Source organism: Idiotropiscis lumnitzeri, chromosome 2 (assembly GCF_059441095.1).
Source record: "Idiotropiscis lumnitzeri isolate Australia: NSW breed Sydney's pygmy pipehorse chromosome 2, RoL_Ilum_1.0, whole genome shotgun sequence".
Taxonomy (NCBI): Eukaryota; Metazoa; Chordata; class Actinopteri; order Syngnathiformes; family Syngnathidae; genus Idiotropiscis; species Idiotropiscis lumnitzeri.
This window is the reverse complement of record NC_142392.1, coordinates 3704498-3724971: the sequence shown is the minus strand read 5'-3', so window position 1 is coordinate 3724971 and position 20474 is coordinate 3704498. Positions and strand designations below refer to the sequence as shown.

Below are 20474 nucleotides of genomic sequence, written 5' to 3'. Positions count from 1 at the left end.
CACGCAGTACATTGATTTTAGCCGAGCCACGTGTGAGACTTTGCATCCCAACTTTATTGGCAACTCAACACAATAAAACAAGCATTTTGTGTACATAATTACAACGCTCAGTTCCGTAAACTCAACACGGTCGTTTTTCAGAATTAAATTAAAAGCAAAGACATCCAGGGAACATCTGTAATGTGATACAAAAAAATCTATTCACAAATTAATGAACAATGTATAAAATCTAATTTCGAAATTGGCCCTTTTCAAAAGGTATTCTTAAATGTATGCACTGGCAACTGTCCAATCATCACACTGCCGCGATCCCATTTGAACCGCTTTAATATTTCAAGGCACTCCAGTGTGTTGGCGTGCTGCAGGCACAACTGCCCATGCAAAATCAACAATTTCAAGTGTCGGGAGAGGGCGTTAAACTTTATTCACAAAAAAAAAAATATATACTTTCAAAATGGATTCTGACAGAGCACCAAATTCACAGTGACGTGACTTTTAAAGAGAAACAAATGCATGTGTTGCCGTAAATTCCACATGGTGATTGTTCTCCAATGCGTTTTTTTTTAAGTCCCTCGCTATCAGGGACGTGATCAAGAGTAAAAAATTAAATTGACTTCCTTTAATAATTACATAGTCTTCTTGAAGATGGAGCAACATCTGCTTTTTGGGGATGATCGTTTCAGATAACGTGAGCGTAAACAAAGAAACAATACAAAGACGGATCACTTTAAAAGCTAAAAGTCTACGAAAGATGGTGTGTGTGAAAAAAAAGTCCTGACAATAAATATACACAGTCCATCCTTTGCACAGACGTTTTTAAAATAATATTACGAGTGTAATACAGTATTTCAATTTGAGAAGCAAGTCATGATTTGGCAAACTGACGTTGAAAAAGAAAGGCATCATGTCCGCTCCAGGATGGAAAATAGAAGTCAGCCACCATTTTCAGCATTGATCACATTTAGTGCAAAAAGAAAAAAGGATGAAAAATGGGGCAATGAAGGCATCTCATAGTTTTTGGCCGAGGAGGAATGACTCCTTTCCTGCCGCTCGTTGGCATTCCAAGTTCGTTATTTCAAGCGTTCGATGAGTTCCTGCGTGAGGCCCAAGTTGAGCAGCTGCATGGTGGGCAGGTTGGCGAGGTGAGGGAAAGCTTGGAGGAGCCTCTCCCAGCAACGCTCCAGCAAGCTGGGCACGGCCAGCCAGATCTTGAAGAGAGAGCCAGTCCTCTTGTTCTCGTGGATGTTCACCACGCCGCCGTGGATGTACATGCAGCCCGTCTGCCCGGAAGGACCCCCCCCCCCAAAAAAGTACAGCTTCTATTATTAATAGAATAGTGGTTTAATTATAGGTAATTAAACATGTCAATCATATTTGTATCTTTTTTTTTTATGGCTCCACTAGCATCATACCCACCGGCGTAACGGCGGCGCAGTGAAAGTAGGCCGGCTCGGGCATCACGGCGGGCAGCTTGCTCCACTGGAACGTGTGCAGGTTGATCTTCCACAGGTCAGCCAATATAAACTCGCCGTTGTAGCCGCCACAAATGAATACATCTAGAGCGGAGTGGAATGGTCACGTGCGACAAGCTCATGATTCAAATCGATTGCGGTGATTTGTCCAAAGGTACTTACCGTTTTTTATTTGGACACAACTGTGACATCTTCTCGGAGCGGGAAACCCTAAAAGAATCAGAAATGGTTCAATATAAAACACCCGTCGTGAAATAATGTGAGAAGAGGGCACAAACCTATTTTGTCATGAGGTTTTGTCGCAATCTCCTCCCAGGAATTGGTCTCCAGATTGTATGCGTGAATCTGTTACACTCAACAAAACAATACATGAAAAATTCCTCAAATAATATATCTAAAAATATTTACCAAGTACCTTGTCCAGGGGGTAAGACGTCCAGGAGGTCCCTCCTCCCAAAATGTAGATCCTCTGTCCGTCCTGTGCTATTTCATGTCTGTACCTGTAACAACCGTTTCATAACGCTGACTTGCAGCTTGGTCGGTAGTTAGGAAATTGGAGAGCGTACCGTTCCTCGGGGAGGTCGTCTGGAGGGTTGTTGGGCTTGAGGTGGATCCACTCCCTGGTGGTCAGGTCCAGCCTGTGCAGGTCTGTGCTGTATATGTACCCCGTTGTGCCCCCAAACACGTAGAGAAAGCCATTTATGATGACCATCGCCTGGATAAAGGGATGACAAAATGTTAAATCGAGATCAAGTAGCCTCGCGTGCGGGGGTGGTTGTCGTAAGAACAAGTTACCTGTCCGTAGATTCTGTTGGGCTTCTTCCCGCGACAGTTGAGCAGCGACCATCGTTTGTACTTGACGTTGCAAACGTGGACGTCGTTGCCGTTGTTCTCGCCGAAGGGGATCCCGGTGCCGCCAAACACCAGCAGATTGTTACCGTGCAACACGGCTGCAGTGAGGAAACGGTGCTAAATGTTGACATTTTTCCTATTGCGCTTCATTTAAAAGTGAAATGAAACGAGGCGCTCCGTAATACTAGAGGTCCATCAATGCCGCTTTTTAAAGACAGAGTGCATGTTTTAGACCGATAGCTGTGTTTTACTCAGAGTTACAGAGAACGTGTAGTACTTTCGATATATAAAATTTAATTTAATAAATGACAAAAAATAGTTAACAAAGAACTCTCTTTCTGCCGCAGATCATGATTTGTCGATGTGTCAATCTGTAGTAGAATCGCGCCAACTACTGCTGAGGAGGACTTGATGTCAAATTGTATTTACCTTAAGTATTAGTGGCTGGGATCGGGGACCTCTAGAAGTACCCGTTACCTTAAAATAGAGGCGGTATCGCTAGTCCTTCTTCCCTTGCGCTTACATTTGAGTACTCGCCAATACTTGATAATGCCACACTTTGAAATTGTGATGAAAGAGTTTCATTTTCAGTCAAACAGTATCAGCTATAGTATAGACGTTTCACCTGACATGGAGGCCAACTCTGTTGGCACGTAGCCCTCCGTTTGAATCTGCTGCCATCGGCCCGTGGCAAAGTGGTACCTCCACAGCTCCCGGAACAGCGGGTAGTCCTCGTTCTCTGAGCCGCCCGACTCATCGTAGTCCGGGTTGTACCCTCCAAAAACATAGAGGTTGGTGTTGTCTGCAACGCAGCGGTGGCCACTGCGGGCGGGGGGAGTACGACGACCTGAGGAGAAAAGGGATAAACATACACGGTGAGTGACATGCATCGCACTTTTCCAAGGATGATGCTTTGTTTTGATTGAGACTGGCAGGGATGGGCAAGATCAGGTGTACCTAATGAAGTGTCCAGGAAGCTGTAAATTTAAAAATGGCATTTAGCCCACGGAATAACTCACTCAGGTAAAAACTTTAACATACCACTGCAGAAAGAAGTCTTGTCACTTAAAAAAAGAAAAAAAACATGTTTTGACCAAATAAAAACAAACAAGCCGGTTAATACAGAGATGCTAGCATAGCATTAGCACTAGCTCGAATCTGACTAGTGGCTACGTTCTTATTATGTGGCGGTGAGCTGCATGGCTTGTCTTTGTCAGACAACCGGTGACAGCGGTGAGGCAGCCGTCATTAGCATGTGTGCTAATGTTGTTGATCGATCTTGTAGCGTCTGCTCACCGTGCAGCGGCCTGCCTGTCAGCTTCTCGAATTTATTCAACTGGTCCGGACAGCGATCGCATTGGGCGTCCGTCATCTTGTCCCAGTTTTATCGCGGCCTCTCCCACAACATCACACCGAGGATAAACAGCTGCTCCGAGTCCTAGAGTGCTCGGGAGACATGATGGTAAATGATATCGGTGCAGCCCCAGAAGGTTTGAAGCCATACACTCATCTTACGCGAGGGCCTCGGCCAATCAGAAGACGCGTTCTTGGAACGCTGCGTCATCCAAGGGGGGCGGGGTCAATATCCTTCAAAGCTAGTGGTCATATCCTAACTTGAAAAAGTTATTTCTTTCATCATTGCTGTGATAATTCAGCGCATTAGTATAACGACGGTTTTGGGTTTGATGTTTTTCCTGCTACTAGTGACACTTTTGTCCTATTACTACACAATTAAACGACTGTCCTACAGCTAGTAGTTTTGGAGAGCTTCTCCGTGCTATTAATGCGAACAACAGAAAAGGCCAATGTTTAGCAAATTCCACATTGATCATTTAATTTGACTGAATTTCCATTATGGCTATTTTTTACATTACCCATTGGAATAAAAATGACAGCGACACCTAAGTGACGTTCGTGCAGTATTTCTAGGTGGCGCTAGTGTGCCTAAAAGCTACCTGCCAATCGTCACTCAAACCGACGAAGAAGAAGCAGCCCAACATGGCGGCTATTGGCACTAGTCGTGGGGATCGCCTCGGCAACTCCAATCAAAACAAATCTGCCTTCACGTCCCCGGACAAAATCCGCGAACTTCTCAACGAGGGAGTCTCGGCATCCAACACCGGCACCCACTGGTGGGTGCAAAAAGCAACTTTGATTTGATTTTTGCGACTTAGTTGTGCAGCATTTCGGCTAATCTCCCTAGCTAACGCGGAAGCATGGCTGCTATGTAACACAGTAAGGAGCACGGAGAGAGGCGTTTCTCAAATATGAGGGCTTGTGTGCAGTTATCTGTCTCTCACGTTTTTTACACGCATTATCTCCTCCACTTGTGCAAAGCATGTGTTGCTAAATTCTTCACGTTATCTCTTCTGGCCATGCTGTAAATTACAAGGCGGGGGAGGGCATTCATATGAACGCTGGCACTGATGTTCAAGCTAAGATTAGAAGTGTCTCTTTTTGGTCTACTCATGTTAGAAGCATGCATTTTAACATGTGTAAATTATGACACTGAACTTTTAATTGCATCGTGTTTTTTTTTGTAATTGCAGTGGACAAGGCGATTCAAAAGACCCAGAAGTCAGTAGCAACACTCCATCACCTTGTGAGGCAACCAACAAAGAAGCCTTTTTCAGTAGAGTGCAGTCCTACTCTATATCCTTTTGTTGTCTTAAAATTAAAGTTTTGCATGTCATGTCAGTAACGATTGAATCAGAATTCCTTAGCGCAGCACTGTTTGAAATGGGCTGGGAAACCCCGCGCGCTCTCCCCTCTCATGTGCGCCCGCTACGGCTGGATCAACATCACCCACGACATGCTCAAGTGCTTCAGCTGCCAGGCCTTCCTCTGCGCATCGCTACAACTCACGCTGGACTTTGACAAATGTAAGCTGAGTGACTCATAAATAAGCCAAACTTGAATTCAGTGCTTGGAAGTGTGACTCTTTTCTCTCCTCAACTAGATGAATCGCGCATCGCAGAGCTGTCCAGGCAACTCCAGACCAAACATGAGAAGTTTTGTCCCTGGCCTGACTTTCCTTGTCCAGGTGAGAGCTTCACTTTTCATACAATCGTTGAACATGCCACACTCTTTGCGATTGTAAAAATGTTTTCTCCTTCAGAGCGGTTGTGGATTGTGACAGCCGGGGAGCCCTCAGAACTTCTGACCGCATTTATAGAGCGTTATCAGAGCGTGTGTATGCTTGGACAGCAGCTTCCATCGATGAAGCCTGAGCTGTTAAAATCAATGGTGAGGAATCCTGGACTTGGATCGGATAGAAATAATCATCTGCAAATGTCTGATGTGACTATTGTGTGTCTCGTGTTTTTGTGCAGTCTTTGACCGAGGATGTTATTAGTGTTATCCTGCAGCTGATAGAGGAGGAACAAAAAAGAAAGGGAACCACATGCTCAGAACCTTTTGCAGTCCAAGTGGCAGCTTGCATCATTTCGCTCTGTGGCTGGGCTGCAAAGTGAGTTTGAAACTTCATTTATTTATATTTTGTGACAGAATTATTTGATTTGTTGTTTCAACCCTCAACCTTCCCTCGCTTACAATGGCTGGATTAAATGTCAACTTGTCTTTTCCTCAGCCCGGGCGCGCACATCGCAACGCTACCTATCCTCAACTGCTCGTACTGTATGCGCAAAGTGGGCCTGTGGAATTTCCACCAAATGGAAGGCGTGGGTAGTGACGGGGATGCCGGGACAGATGCTGCAAGCGCTCCCGCCGCCTCTGCTCCCGCTCAGGAGGTCCAGGGAGAGCAGTCGACTCCTTCCTCACCCACACCTCCGTCCACTCCGAGTCGCATGAAGCTGAGGAGCCAGGACTCATGCCGCTCTGACCAGGCAAGCTTTCATTGAAGTTGCATCAATAATATATCCTGTAAGTTATCAATCATCACGTTCTGACCCATTATACAGAGTGAGGGCAATCCTGTAGCTTTGCGAGCCCGAAGTCGAGACTCGCCCAGTCCTGTTGAAGAGCCGCCAAGTCCCTTGATGAGGGGCAAGAGGCCTGCGACTCGTAGCCGGGGGCAAGGTGACAGTCTGTCCCTTCCTTCCAAACGCCTGTGCCTCTCATTAGCTGTAAGTGACCCCCCCCCCCCCCCCCCAACATGCCTCAGAGTCCCCAAACTGCATTAAATGACTCGCTCGCTCTTTTAGGACGAGGTCGTGCACAAGAATGCATTCGACCCGCTGGCTCAGCACAGAGACTGGTGTCCCTGGGTGGCCGTTGGAAAGGAGAATATGGATCCAAAGGCCACGCCCCTTTTAGACTCCGTGCCAGCGCCTCATCAGCAAGGCTGGAAGGCCGTCCTTGACCTCCTCTTGCCGCCGAAGAACACAAACACTGCGGCTGGCAGTCCAGCGCAGGCAAGTCGAACGTTAGGATTGCGTACTTTGTCCTGAGATGACTCAGCACATCATCTTACAAACTTCTCTTTTGTCTTGTCCTCCCAGGGCCCACCTGATCGATCCAAAAGAGTGTTTGCTATATTCCGTCAGTGGCAGCAATCCGCTCCATCTCAGTAGAACATATCAATTAAAACATTCACTGGACTGAAGAGATGAGCAATAGTCTAATATCCCATCTCTCTGTAGAGGAAGACCAATTAATCTCCTCCGAATTTTGGGATACAAGCACATCATGTTTGATAGTAATCCGTGATGTGTGTGAAAATCTGTGGAAGACAGGAAATCCCTGATGATGAGAAAGGGCCAGAACGGCTCAACACTGGATAGGAAATGTTTACTTTCAGCGTGTGTTGAGACAGTGTTAGAATAGCACCTCACATTTATGCCGAGCGTGACTGTGTGTGAATGAGAGTACTTAACTCCGGTTGATTGCCATTTGGTATAAATTGTGTGCCATGAACATTGAACATGTTTGGATTTAGCTGCCTTGACTCTGTATTTGCCTTCTTGTGACAACGCATTGCTCATCTCGTCTTCACTATCATGCATGGATTGGTTAATAAAATGACCCTCTGAAATGTTGTGTAATGTTCAAATTTCTTATAAACGTTTAACAAATAGATTGTAATCACATTGCTCTTAATTCAGTTAACATATACACGTGATACTTTATTACTGTTTTACATTTCTAAGTTGTATTGATTGGCATTTAGGTGTTTTGTTAAATTATGTTAATGTAACAGCCCATGTTATGTTGACATTTTGATCTTTGATCATACTGGACGTTTAATTATTTTTTTAGAATTATGCATTAACAAATGTTAATATATTTTCAAAGCTTTCTTTTTCATCTATTTGAATTCATGATGAGTCAGACAATCCTGGCGGTCTTTGGACAGATTGCAACAAAGAAACGCGTTTCATCCGACTGCATCACGTTCTCTTGTTTGCTCTACATTAAAAACTACAAATATGTCTGTTGACGGTGACGTTGGGTCGCGCATATATGACGTATGCGCGGAGGGATCCCAGCTTGTCAGAACCATGGCCAGAGAGCTGAGAGCCAGTGAACGCCAGTTGTCTGTCGATCGTTAGTTCGGCCACAGAGTAGGACGGAGACGCTCAAGCCGAGAAGAAGTGTTTGCGGCCAACATTTCCCCCAAGCCAATGTTAACTTTCGGATAGTGCCGTTTGCTAGTCTACCTAGCGTGTCGGGGGCTAGCTTTCCGTTGACCTGCCTGTGTTCTGCGGTGGAAATCGCAAAAATGTCGTCTCCAAGTCCGGGCAAAAGGCGAATGGACACCGACGTGGTGAAACTGTATCCTTTTTTCTATCAACATAAACAAGCCTCATTTGCCTCTTGGGACACTTTTGTTCTTTTGTGTGTGGAGTTATGATACGAGCTAACGTTCTTTTGACGTCTGTCCTGGTGTCTTAACGCATAGAGCCTCCATTGTCACTGAATAGTGTTTGTGTAAACAACATTTTGTTATCAGAGCCTGCGCTATTCGTAACCTGTCTACTATTTAGTTGACGATTCAATTTAACGAGCTAACAATGTCCACTCTGTGTCTTTTTTGGATCACTAAACTATCGTTAGGTTGGGGTTTATTGTTTAGCTCGCTCGTCTTGTGTTCAAAAATAACTGCAGGAGCTCGAGCAGATGCTAACGTTGCTCAGCCCTATACAGGAATCTCTTTCATTTTCTGGGGGTACACTTAGAATGTAGCACGGATTTAATAAAACATCCGAACTGTTGTGGCTTCGACCTGCCTGCTGTCAAGAGGATTTGTGTCAAATTTCGCCTCCTTTTACACGTTGGCACACCAGCTTGTTTACATAATGCACAGCGGACGTCAACTGAGAACGCTGCCCTGTTTTTGTCTTTTGTTCCGACACTTGTTCGCTCAAGCGCTGCCCTTTCGTGCGATCGGAGCAGATCGAAACAGAATGTGTTGGGGGGGAAAATGTGTCGTTTTCCAAGCGCACTCGCGCAGCTGTCACTTGGAACGCTAGCTCGTAGCTTGTGTGTTAGCTTAGCGAGCTAGCGACAAGTCTTGTTGGTTGGTTTTTCAACATCAAAATGGCCACCTGATCTCCCCGAGGCGCAACGTACTGTACTTGTGGGGGCCGCCTGGCAAACGCAACACCAGCCAACGTGTGCCTTTTACCGTCTTGCCATTTTTTTTAAACGGTCGTTGCGAATAGGAGGTGACCCGTGACAGGCAGGTGAAGGTGCACTGCAGGTGTCGCAATGGCAACTTTTCATACATCTTACTTGCTTGTTGTCAAGTCGTTGATGTCACAGTTTGTTCGTGTTGGTGTCAACTGCAACTCTTCCATATATACTCCAATGGGTATTCTGTTCTGGAAGCACGGTAGTTTTTTTTGTTTGTTTTTGTCCCAGCACAGTGGAGCCTAATCATTGGGTGGGCTGTTACTAGACAGAAAGTACACGAGGGAGGTGCTTAGAACAGCTGATGGGATGGCAGTAAAGCTTAGTCAGATGTGTGCCTTCCCACTGGGTTGCTCTTAATAAGGGGAAGTTGTCCTGGAACTGTCTGCATTTAATCGAGCAGGGTCATTTTTTTGCATTGCATGACAATGTTCAACACTGGACAGTGCACCCCCACTTCTCCCTCATGGTTGGGGTGGAGGTTGCAGGATTTTCGCCACCACCTGCTCACTTCTCTTCACTACCATATGCACGACTCATTTGCTGACCGTGCCATTTTGCCCTTACATCACCCTCTTTATTGCCGTAACCAAAACCTAGCAAGTCATGCCGCGCTTAATTTACCTTCGGAGTGCTGTGGAATCTAGAGCGAGGACCGTGAGGGAATACCTGAGAATGAGTCGAACGGGCTGCGGATTTAAGTGCGGAGATTCATCCCGTTGATATTGTTGCGACCTGCCGCCATGTGTGCCGGCATTCCAGTCACATGACATCTTGATACTATTATTAAGAAGATGGTCATGCTGTACTCTTGACGCCACATTTTATCTGACATTGAATCTAATTGTTTGCTATGTTTTGGGCTATTTAACCTAGCTGGTCCCTTGTGTCGTTAACAAATAGCGACACGGTTGTTTTTTAATTTTTTACTCCAACGTCCCATCCTCAAATTCACCTCCCTCATAGGGGATTGAGGTCAGTCACTCAATTAGTATGTTTGCCTCGCAATTATTTGCACTTATCTATCGCCTGCTCGCTTTACACGCGCTTTCTAGCAGCGAGCCGCTGGAATTCGAGCACAGGTTGACCACAAAGGCCTTAAGCCTATGGTGAATGCGAGCTCTTGTGCCGTCTGGATGGTGGAATTTGGCGCGAGAGAATGGGGCGGAACAGAACTGCTTCTAGTGCGCTTGGTACAAAGCTAATGTTCCTAGAAATTTGGTGGAGAAAAAAAAAAGTAAAATGCTGACACATATCTAGATGAGATAATTTTTTGGGGTCTGTAAACTGCATTTTTCTAGTCCACTCTCAGAGAATAGAATGTGTTAGTTCCCTGTTGAAATGTCATTACCTTACAGCGGCTGCATAGACATTGTATTCTACCTCTGTCACTGCTGGAAGGTCTTGAAAATGATTGTCTAGCAGTTCTGTGAAGCATGGCGACTCGCAATTTATATTCAGCACGGCGGGGAGTTGAGGTCGGTGCCTCAGCGCTCCCCCCCCGGTCTCCATCGTGACGCGTTTGGGGTCTTTTGTCAGTTATTTTTGTATCCCTACAGGTGAGTCCGACCGGGCCGAAGCGTTTGCTTTATCCTTGACGCTAAGTGTCGATGTGGCGTTTTGCCCTCAAGCGACTGATTTATTCTCAGTCTGGGGTCGGTTTCAACATTTTTTTTTTTTGTAAATGTCCCCCCCCTCGCCCCCGTTCCTCTCCACACAGCTCTCTTGCCCACCTCCCTCCGTGAGTCTGAATGCCAAATCGGTGCTTTATCCACTCCCCACTTGGTCATTCAGCTCCCCATTGTTGAGTTCCTAAAACACGACATCCGGACAGCATCAGCGGCCCCGAGCCCTTTTGTTGTTTTTGCGACCTCGGCCTCCTGCCACCGGCTGAGTTCAAGCCACAGGCACCGGACCAAAAGAAGGGGAGGGGACAGGTGTATTCAGACTGACCGACTCGATTGATTGACTTGACAGGAGCGTGATGAGCGCGTGACATCAGTGGGTGGGCAAACCTCAGGATCCCGGCCCAGCGTTTGTAGACGACTTCCCTTTTGTGTCCTTCGATGTCAGTGCTGGTTAGAACAGGTTCAATCTACCCTACTTGATGATCCGTTTCATCTGTTACCACTTCAAACAACAAACAAGCCGATGCAGGAAAAGAAAAAAAGGTGTTGGTTGACAATCACGCCCTGTTTTTATGGTTTAATGTGGAGCCTCAAATCCAAACATGGTTGCAGATTTTTGCCACTTGAGCCAAATTCAACCTCTTGAGTGACAGTTCAATACTGTTGTCAAGGAGCGAGGCATCTGAAGTTTGAGGCCCTTCCAGCTAATCTCCCAGCACGATCAGCGATGCTGCTTGTATGCATGGCTGAGTTCTCTTAGAAAAACAGATGGATTTAGGTTCCTTTCTTTGTTTTCTCAAGTTTTTTTTCCTCCCAGCCAGCCACTCACAAGCTCCTTCAGTTCCATTGATTCGAGATAAATAAGGAGGTCGGATCATTATTTTGGCATTCGGGCCTTGTCAAATGTTAGCGCATCATGACCTCGTCAACCTTTTGTCTTCCTTATCGGTATGTGATCAAATCAGTCGCGTCGCTCTTGAATTTCGTCTCGTCGGCGCTTTCATCAACACGTCAGTGTTGAAATTGCATCTTGTGCGTTAGTCCGTGTCGACATGGCGTCTGCCTGTGAGCTCATTAGACACTTGCCTCGGATCCAGACCGGAAGTTCTCCTCCGCTGCGGTAATTAACCGTGCTATTGTTTGTTTGTTTTGCCTGACAGACCGCGCTCCCTTTTGCCGTAAATAGACTGTTGATTCAGTGGAAGGCTCGAGAGGAGGCGCGGCGCAGGGAGTCGCGTTTGCTTGCGCTGGGTGGGCTTTCATTTCTCACCCTTGCGAGACAAAAGACGAGAGCCCGTGCGGCGCTTGTGCGCTCCCCGCACCTCGCTCGCGGGGAGCGATCAGCAAGGCCCGTTCGAATGGAGACGGAATTTGCATGGTAATGCTACTATAATAACTCGGCTTTTCCATGAAGCATTGAGAGGAAGCGGTTGTTCTGTTCAGATCTACTGTTGGCGGCGGTTTCTTTCCCCCTTAAAAGTAAAAATGGCCATTCTGCATCCAGCGAATGCCGCTTTTAACGGCTGCAAAAGCATCAAGCGTCGGGCCCTTGGGGCTGCATCGCCATTGATATGTAAAAACCACGGCGAGGTTCTTTTTCGTGGACCACACATGCTGATACCAAATGGTTTGTTTTGTCAGAGCTGGAAGCTTAGAGGACGCACAGTAAGAGGGGGAGAGAAAAAAAAAACAGTTCAATAAATGGTGCTGCTGCAATAACATGTGAAACTACGTTATCAGTCCTGTCATTCTACGTCAAGTTTATATTTGGTTGACGTGAACGCCTGAGGGAAATAATGAGTTCAGGCCCTTGGAGGTAAAGCTTGCTTTCATGTAAAGTTTGTTTAGGAGGAAAAGTAGGAAGAGCTGGGTGCTGACTGGACCCTTTCGCCGTCCTCTGCTGACTTATCGACGGCGGCCGCGGATAGCCCAGGTGGAACACGCGGCGGCAGTGATAAAACGAAACCGTCGGCCGTTGCGCAAACGTGTCGAGGCGGTAGGAGCGCCGTTTGTTTCCATCGCTGCAGAAGATATCACAGCGTACTTCAATCTGACCCTCCAGCTTAGCATGCTTAGCAGATGGCCTTGGCTTTGACAATTGAGCCCCCCCCCTCCTCCTTTTCCACCAAGCAGGACAAGTCTCCTTTCCAAGTAGTCGGAGACTAGAGTTGGACTGTGAACGCCCAGAGACAAAATGTCAAATCAAGCTAATAATCAGGTGGCTCTTTGGACGGCGGATTAAGCCCGGGTCTCGCTACCGCGGCTCCCCGCTCTGCGTTTTTCGCCGCTTTTCAGAACGCCAAATGAAGGGCAACTCAGGGCGCAGAGTAATCTGTTTAGCTCGCTCCGTGCGGCATTCCAAAGATGCGCCGCATGCGTTTGCATACGAGCAAATTGAATTCGCCTCACGGGGCGGATGAGCAGCGAGTCAATTTTGCATGGAAGGTGATGGAACTCCTCTGGTTATATTTGCTTCAACTCGAGTTTCAGTTTAGTTTCAGACTGTTCCATAGCCCTTAACTCTCAGTTGTGTTAAATTCGCCAACATTGATATCTTGTTTTTTGTTTTTTGGGTGTCTGTAGCTTTTTTTGTATACATCCAGTAGACATGTCGCTGCTGCGTCTTTTCGGAAGAGGAAGCTCTTGTACGCCGGTGGCTGGCTGCAATACTTCCTGCCTTTCATGTGCACGGCCTTGTGATTGTACGTTGTCGCGTGGTTGTGCACGGGCTCTGGCAGTTAACTCTTCAGACATTTTCAGTCAGGAGTTGAGAGCTGTTGTCGAAACACTCGTCGTGCTGTCCCCTTCGCCTGGTTACCACTGCTTTTGTTTGGACTCGCCGTTGAGCTGTCAGGGTTCAGTTTGGTGTGTCTAAAAATAGCACGCCTATTATGCTCTCACACATTCAAACTCCTGTCGCAGAACAACTTCAGGAACAGGAATATTTGGAATAGTTTGACTGCAGTGTGTATGATTAATCTGTGTGTACCACAGGGCTTGTTTTTGTGCCCACTCTCGTTCTGGAACTTTTCCGTTGGTTGCACGGGAGTCTCTAAAACTGACGTCCCCGCAGTGGAAACTCTTCATGTTTGACTCATGTTGAAATGTTTGACTTGTCATCCATAGGCCGCATAGCGAAGCGACGATGTCATCCGGCCTTCAAGGGAAGCTGTCTCCCGCAACTAACTTTCGCCATCGCTCTTTTTCACCTTCTCTTCATCATTGCGCCATGTTCGCAGCGACGCCACTTTGTTGGCTGACCTTCTTCTAGCCTCGCTTTTTCTCATGTTGCTTTTGGAGGACTGCAGTCTATTAGCTTCGTCTTTGATATCGGCTAAAGTGCATTCGCTCACGGTCGGGTGGCGGCGCATAACGAGCGATGCGTTTTACATGCTGTAGTTCCGCTTTTGGTCATCACGTGACGTGTTCCAAGTCGCTCGGGGGGCATCGAGCACCGCTTTATGTTATTCACTAACCTTTCATTTGCAGGCTTTTTTTTTTTTTTTTTTTTTTGCTGGAGAAGCTTGGTTATGATTTCCATTCCATGTCAGCTGGTGGTCATAGTAGTCGATGCTGCTTTATGAGTGATTTTTTTTTAAAAAGATAAATGGCGTGGTGATAAATATTTCTAAGGATGTTGTGTGCTTGAAATGTGCTGTGTCACTGTGATTGAGACACTATAGCTGCCGGCAGCTGGTTTAAAAAAATTTTTTAAAAAAAAGTGTAATTTGCCTTTTGACACAGCGCCTTGTCTTCCGTGTTTGTGTTCCGTATTTGGAAAGACGTTGGTCAGGATGAGATATTTTTAAGGAATGAAAATAAAATGTCTACACCACAAGCGTAAACACTCTCCGCAGCATATTTTTACCCATGAACCACTTTGAAAAGTTAAACTGTGGTCGGCGAGGGATGAATGTTTAATTGTAGCAGCGAAAGTACTTTGTCAGACTTGTTTTTGTTTTTTTTTGTTTCCCCAAACTGGTGCTCCACATGTTTTTGAGGTGCCTACAGAAAGGAAAGCACGTCAATTTAGATGACGGATTGATTTTGTTTCGGTCAGATGGTGTGTGTGTGTGTGGATGAAAAGATAAATGGCACCTGGTGCAAACCACAGATTATGATTTATCTATACTAATCCAAGGTAAGGGAGGGTGGGGGTGTCGCTCAACGTTTAATTTATCGTTGCAGCTTCCTAACCATAATTAATGCACGTTATTAACGTAAATGAAGCAATACGGGGGATGATTCAAAACTCCCATCGCTGCTGACTTTATATGGCCAGCATGATGCGGGTCTGTCAACTGAACGTAATAACGCTGTGCCAAGTCTGACTGATAGTGTAAACCACACCTCAGCGCGCAGCTTTCCCCTCGCAGGTCTGCCCCCACCCCCAACGTCGGGGTGACACAACGCACACGCACCGGAGCAATTTCACAATTAGCACACTAACGTGTCCCAATCTCTTGACGTCCTTCGAAAGGCGCGGCTTCCGTCGCGACCCGGGCCGAGCGGCGACTCGTTAGCTGGCTCAGGTCAGGGATTGCGCTCGCTTTCGCCTGAGCTTAAAATAACCCCTCAGTTTGATTTGACCCTTTGGGGGGGGGGGGGGGGGGGGTCAGCGCTCAAAGCTAATGGGAGCCACACTCCACAAGGATTGACAAGCCAGCTGCTACTGTGTGTGCTGCTAAAGGGGCTTTATGTTTTATACTTTCATTAAATCTCAAATTAAAAAAAAAAAAAAAAAAGCAACTATTGATCTATAATCACAGTGCAAAAACTCTTGATTGTGAATTGTAGTCCTTGACAGCCTATCAGCATCGAAAGCAAACACGAAGTCACCATCCTCAGCGGACTCAACGAGTTTGTAGTCAAGTTTTTCGGACCACAGGGAAGTAAGTGACACCAAAAATAAATAAAAAAATAAAAACTAAATCCTCATCGTCTATGATTATCATGATAAAAAAGACCTTTCCCTGATATTTGATGTGCTTCAAAGTCATGAGTCAAAGTCTCCTGCTCTATTCCAGCGCCGTACGAGGGCGGCGTGTGGAAAGTGCGAGTGGATCTGCCCGACAAATACCCCTTCAAATCGCCGTCAATAGGTGATGAGCGTCAACCCACCGTCTGATGTCACGATTTCATGTTTTTAAAGCTCATCTCTCCGGTTCACTTTTTCAGGATTCATGAACAAGATCTTTCACCCCAACATCGACGAAGCGTAAGTACACGCACAAGCCGCCATTCACCCACAAACGAACGCAGCGAATGACAAAACTTGGCCGACCGCAGTTGTTTTTCCGGGCCTCATTAATCCACCGCTTAGAAGGCCAGATCCTCTGAAGGACGCCGTGCTGCATGGCGGCAGGTCTTTGTCCCAACCCCACTGACACACTTGTTTCGCTCCGGCAGACACTCGCAGGGAAAAAATGGATTCACCACAAGGAAAATGATGAATACGTGTGGAAATAATCGGTTCGGAATATGTGGTCTTGAGCCCAAAAGGGCCAGATGGGCGTGGATTTTGAAGTAGTGATAACATACACTATAAAAAGTCTACACACCCCTGTTGAAATCGTATGTTTTGTCATAATAAATTATTATCATTAATATTAATTCCTTACAACTTGACTAATGACACAGTTGCAGCTATATAAAAAACAGCCCTAAAGCTTGACACAGAGACCGCCATCCTTACCATAACAAAATCTGAACACACGTCAGAAAATGTAATTATTTTTTTTTGTTTGTTTGTTTTTTTTGTTCATCTGCAGCCATGAAGTGAATTATGAACAGTTTGAAATGTCTGTCATAGTGAGTACCTAACCTTCAGGCTTTGCACGGAAGCAAATAAATGTCAAGAAAAGCCTACTAGAACATTTGGAATTTATTAGGGCTTATTTATTTCGAGGCCCTTTGACAATGGGTTAATTCTGAACACAGCCTCATCCCAGTTGTAAGATGATGGATAAAATTGCGCAACCTCATTCATTTTAATTTATTTTTACTTCTCAACTTGTATTGATTATGGACCATATTGAAAAGAGGTGTTCGACTTTTTAAATCCACTGTATGTTAAAAAAAAAAAAAATAACATGCTTTGTAACAACGTGCCTTGTGCTCATCCGATCCAGGTCAGGAACGGTGTGTTTAGATGTCATCAACCAGACGTGGACAGCCCTTTATGGTGAGTGCGTCCATGGCTGTGTGTGTTGTGGAATTGCCTTAATCTTCTTACCGAGGGGAGAGGTGAATACTAATGAGTTAACGCCAGCGGCGAGAAAGGTCAGAGCCCCTTTTGTGACGGAGATGATTTAATGGCGGTCAGCTGCGAGGCCCTTCTCCATCGTTCTTGAAATGATTGGGGAAGTTGGACAGCTGTGACACACAAAAGGCTTTACTGGGGAAGTGCGAGTCCCCCCCCCCCACCTCACAACTCTCTAAGAGCCTCAGTAGTGACACCTAGCAGACGAGAGCAGAACTGCAGAAGCTTGCAAATGGGAGGGCCTCATATTTTTCATGTTAGCTTCGCAGTGTTAGCGTTGTAGTTCTGAAACTTGGAATTGGAAAAACAAGTTAAACTCCTCAGCTTGTCGCAAATTGACATTTTTTTCTTTTTCTCTCTCTCCCCGTCCCACGCTGGGCAGATCTGACCAACATCTTTGAGTCCTTCCTGCCGCAGCTGCTGGCCTACCCCAACCCCATCGACCCTTTGAACGGCGACGCGGCCGCTATGTATCTGCACAGGCCAGAGGAGTACAAGCAGAAAATCAAAGGTTTGCCGAAGATGAAAGAAAAAAAAAAAGTCAACCTCTCTTTTCCGGTGATGCGTTACGTGACGTGTTGCTATGTGTGTGTGTGTGTGTGTGTGTGTGTGTGTGTGTGTGTGCAGAGTACATCCAGAAATATGCAACAGAGGAGGCGCTAAAGGAACAAGAGGAAGGGGCGGGCGACTCTTCGTCCGAAAGCTCCATGTCCGACTTCTCCGAGGACGAGGCCCAGGATATGGAGTTGTAGTGGTGGACGTCTTCCTCCTCCTGCAACAACCCCCCCACCCCCGTGCCCCCCCTCCCCACAGAGACTATATTTGATTTCCTAACCCATGACAAAGCAGACTTATAATATTCATATTTAAACACCTTGATTTTTTTATTATTATTATTACTAAACAAGGATTTTTATGAATATCTAGCTTCCTCCTCCTCCTCCCATCTCGGCATCTCTTCCTCATACTCCCCCTATTTTTTTTTTCTTCTTGTGTGTGTGTCAAAGGGGTTGTGGCGCCCAACGCAAGGACAGTATTTGAACAAGAGATGCACAATCACGCACAGGGTATGTCGCTGCGCTCACGGACGGATGCGACCCCGCTTTTTGGACGCCGGCTCGGCAGTTACTCACGTTTATTTTTTGGGGGTTTTGTTTTTCGTTAGCAGAACAAATGACATCACTGAGCGTGACGTCACTGCTCTGAGCACACTTTGGATTCACAGGGGTCTGTTCCCCCACCAGCCGTTTTAATTTCTCCCCAGTTTTCTCCCAACGCAGGAAGGAAGGAGATGAGATGTTTGGATTATTTCAACACCCCCCCCCCCTCGCATTTGCGTGTCTACAGTACCAAACATGGCAGTCCGAGTGCTCGGAGAGGACCTCGCAATGTATTCCCCCCTCCGAGAATGCAGTAGTGTGGATCCCAGCTCAACTCCCCTCCTCTGTGCCTCGTCAACAACAACAACAACAACAACAACAAAAAAGGAAGGCGACTAAAAAGAAGGAAGGAAAAAAAAAAAAGCACATTTGGTACTCCTCTTCCTCTTTGGACAATCTCCACTTAGATGGATGCTAACACATAGCTAGTTCCGGGTTGCAAGTCCTCCAAATAGATAGCATTCATATGGCTTTAGTCTGGCAATTTTGTTTTACTTTTTTTTTTTAGTTAGTTGGCGTCTGTCGTGTGATGAAATGTATAAGATGCTTCATTTGTACAGATGTTTCCTAGCGTAGTCCATCCGAAACAAGAGGCACATGGAAAGCTGGCACCACATCCTTGGTTTGTATTGCATCGGCGGTACATTAAGAGGTTCGGTGTAGCAAGATGCAGGCTTTTTTTTTTTTTTATTTTTTTTTTTGGATCGGCGCCCACTCAGGATAACCCAGAAAGGTCGTATGCAGATTCTCAGCTTTCAAATTTTCTTTGGAAGCTGCCAACAAACGTTCTTACTCCCCCCTCTCTTTTTTTTCTTCTTACTCTTAATCCTAACAACCAAACAGCAATGTTCTAAACTTCATGAATGGTAATCCCCGCTCCCCTCGAAGAGAGTTTTTTTGTTTTAAAAATAATCCAGATTCGAATTCTTGCTTTTTACCTTTGGTAGTTCTGTGCTGGACCCCATTTAGATTATTGAATGGGAGAAAAATAAGAATGTCTCCCCTCAAAAAAGGCAACTGATGATTTGTAACTTTGCGAGAAAATGAAAAAAAAACAGCTTGCTTTATGTTGAAGGCCTACTTTGTGCATTGTGCACCTGCTGGGTAATAAAATCAACATAATCAGTCTCAGCCCGCTATTGGTGTGAAAAAAGTCAACTGTCTTTACATCTCGTAAATGACTAAGTCAGCTAAGACTTTTCATTTTCAAAATGAATTAATCTTTTTTTTTTTTACCAAAAAAAGTGAAATGTCTTAAGTGACCCTGGTTGGAAAGTGTACCTCGAAACATGACAAGGAGTTGACTTGTGTTGCGTTCAGGGAGCCTCCGTTGTAATTTCAGCACAGTATAACCCCCCCCCCCCCCCCATCCGTGTCTACCTATTGTGCACTTGCATGCACACCTCCCATTCCCGGTATTACTTGTGCCACACGTTTTGGACATGACAAAGCCCACACATACACACAGCATGTACTCTTTGCTACCTAGTGTGTTTTATTTTTATTTACCCCAAAAGTGCATCCTTGGTCTTATTCACAGCACACCTCACCCCTCATTTGCGCCCCTCTGTCCCCCTCTTTTTATATATATTTTTTTTGACATTGTGAAGTGGGCATGCCTGTCAAAAAAAAAAGATAAGGACAAATGCTCTCCATCAATAGGCTTATAACCTCATAAATAGTGGTGTAAAAAATATACTGTTATAACTTCTCTTTTTTAATAAAACATTCAATGTGTACAAATGAGTGACTTATTTGTAGTCTTTTGTTTTCACGCTTGAATGATCTTATTTTTTTCGAATAATTTTTTTATCTGCATCTTTACCCATTATCAACTGAAACGTTAAAAGTATTATTTTCTTATAGTTAAAACCAAAGAGAGATATTCTAATATTTTAATTTTCTTTCCTAATATAGATGTGATTTTATTAAAATGTGTTTCCATTAGACCTATAGTATTTGTATTCGATTTTTCTTTTAACTCGACAAATGTAAATAGTATTTACTGCCAAGTTTACTATGTAATTGTTTTTATTTTTTATTTTAGTTGCAGTTACTTTTTATCATATACATGTATCACGATATTTAGATGTAAAAAATACTTGTATACGGTATACTTTAAGAGGCACCTAAATATTTATTTTCTCACAAATTAATAGGCTCTCCTTTAGGAAGATGCTGAAGTACCAAGTCTGGCCACAAGATGTCAGCATCGGTCTACGCAACCATCCTCTTCGTGTGTTTTTGACAACCAACCACCATCTCTTCGCTTGCTAAGCTAACAATAAGGTATGTTTTCATCTTTTATTAACAAAATTCCATAATTATTTACAGTCACGTGGTGAGTTTTCTGCTGGCGGTAGTATTTAATAATATTATACGTGTTTTTAGTTGGAAGCGTTTTATCGACACAAGATGGCGCCCGTTTTCCGTTGCACTTGAACATGACGGTGCCTAATGACCAAAGGTTCGGGGTGGAGGAGGAGAAATCTGGTGACATAAGGCACTT

The 20474-nt window shown here is 45.3% G+C and overlaps 3 protein-coding genes across 3 annotated transcripts; 2 read left to right on the top strand and 1 right to left on the bottom strand.

Annotated features, from left to right (window-relative positions):
• Positions 1-33: 33 nt before the first annotated feature.
• klhdc10 (kelch domain containing 10) lies at positions 34-3862 on the bottom strand. The gene is made up of 9 exons (XM_088287851.1): positions 3621-3862; positions 2950-3171; positions 2268-2422; positions 2039-2187; positions 1888-1972; positions 1751-1817; positions 1635-1682; positions 1417-1556; positions 34-1280 (listed from the first exon to the last, which is right to left on the bottom strand). Exons 1-9 carry the CDS (start codon positions 3694-3696, stop codon positions 1071-1073), a joined length of 1152 nt encoding a protein of 383 aa, XP_088143977.1. The 5' UTR covers positions 3697-3862; the 3' UTR covers positions 34-1070.
• A 400-nt stretch (positions 3863-4262) lies between these two features.
• zc3hc1 (zinc finger, C3HC-type containing 1) lies at positions 4263-7317 on the top strand. The gene is made up of 10 exons (XM_088287852.1): positions 4263-4456; positions 4874-4976; positions 5056-5206; positions 5284-5367; positions 5443-5570; positions 5657-5793; positions 5914-6169; positions 6245-6409; positions 6488-6697; positions 6785-7317. The coding sequence occupies exons 1-10, from the start codon at positions 4323-4325 to the stop codon at positions 6854-6856; spliced, it is 1440 nt and encodes a 479-aa protein (XP_088143978.1). The 5' UTR covers positions 4263-4322; the 3' UTR covers positions 6857-7317.
• Positions 7318-7762: 445 nt separating this feature from the next.
• ube2h (ubiquitin-conjugating enzyme E2H (UBC8 homolog, yeast)) lies at positions 7763-19708 on the top strand. Its single transcript, XM_088288793.1, has 7 exons — positions 7763-8057; positions 15359-15435; positions 15571-15645; positions 15722-15761; positions 16675-16727; positions 17188-17316; positions 17433-19708. The coding sequence occupies exons 1-7, from the start codon at positions 8005-8007 to the stop codon at positions 17555-17557; spliced, it is 552 nt and encodes a 183-aa protein (XP_088144919.1). The 5' UTR covers positions 7763-8004; the 3' UTR covers positions 17558-19708.
• The last annotated feature ends 766 nt before the right edge of the window (positions 19709-20474 follow it).

What these genes read in the sequence shown, in the direction of transcription:
- klhdc10 (XM_088287851.1), bottom strand. Translation starts at nt 3,696, where the DNA reads ATGACGGACGCCCAATGCGATCGCTGTCCGGACCAGTTGAATAAATTC. An exon ending in GACAGGCAGGCCGCTGCACG is followed by an intron (nt 3,172 to 3,620) that starts GTGAGCAGACGC and finishes TTTTCTCCTCAG; the next exon opens with GTCGTCGTACTCCCCCCGCC. An exon ending in CCAACAGAATCTACGGACAG is followed by an intron (nt 2,188 to 2,267) that starts GTAACTTGTTCT and finishes CCCTTTATCCAG; the next exon opens with GCGATGGTCATCATAAATGG.
- zc3hc1 (XM_088287852.1), top strand. Translation starts at nt 4,323, where the DNA reads ATGGCGGCTATTGGCACTAGTCGTGGGGATCGCCTCGGCAACTCCAAT. An exon ending in TCCAACACCGGCACCCACTG is followed by an intron (nt 4,457 to 4,873) that starts GTGGGTGCAAAA and finishes TTGTAATTGCAG; the next exon opens with TGGACAAGGCGATTCAAAAG. An exon ending in CTCTGTGGCTGGGCTGCAAA is followed by an intron (nt 5,794 to 5,913) that starts GTGAGTTTGAAA and finishes TCTTTTCCTCAG; the next exon opens with CCCGGGCGCGCACATCGCAA.
- ube2h (XM_088288793.1), top strand. Translation starts at nt 8,005, where the DNA reads ATGTCGTCTCCAAGTCCGGGCAAAAGGCGAATGGACACCGACGTGGTG. An exon ending in CACCCCAACATCGACGAAGC is followed by an intron (nt 15,762 to 16,674) that starts GTAAGTACACGC and finishes CATCCGATCCAG; the next exon opens with GTCAGGAACGGTGTGTTTAG. An exon ending in GTACAAGCAGAAAATCAAAG is followed by an intron (nt 17,317 to 17,432) that starts GTTTGCCGAAGA and finishes GTGTGTGTGCAG; the next exon opens with AGTACATCCAGAAATATGCA.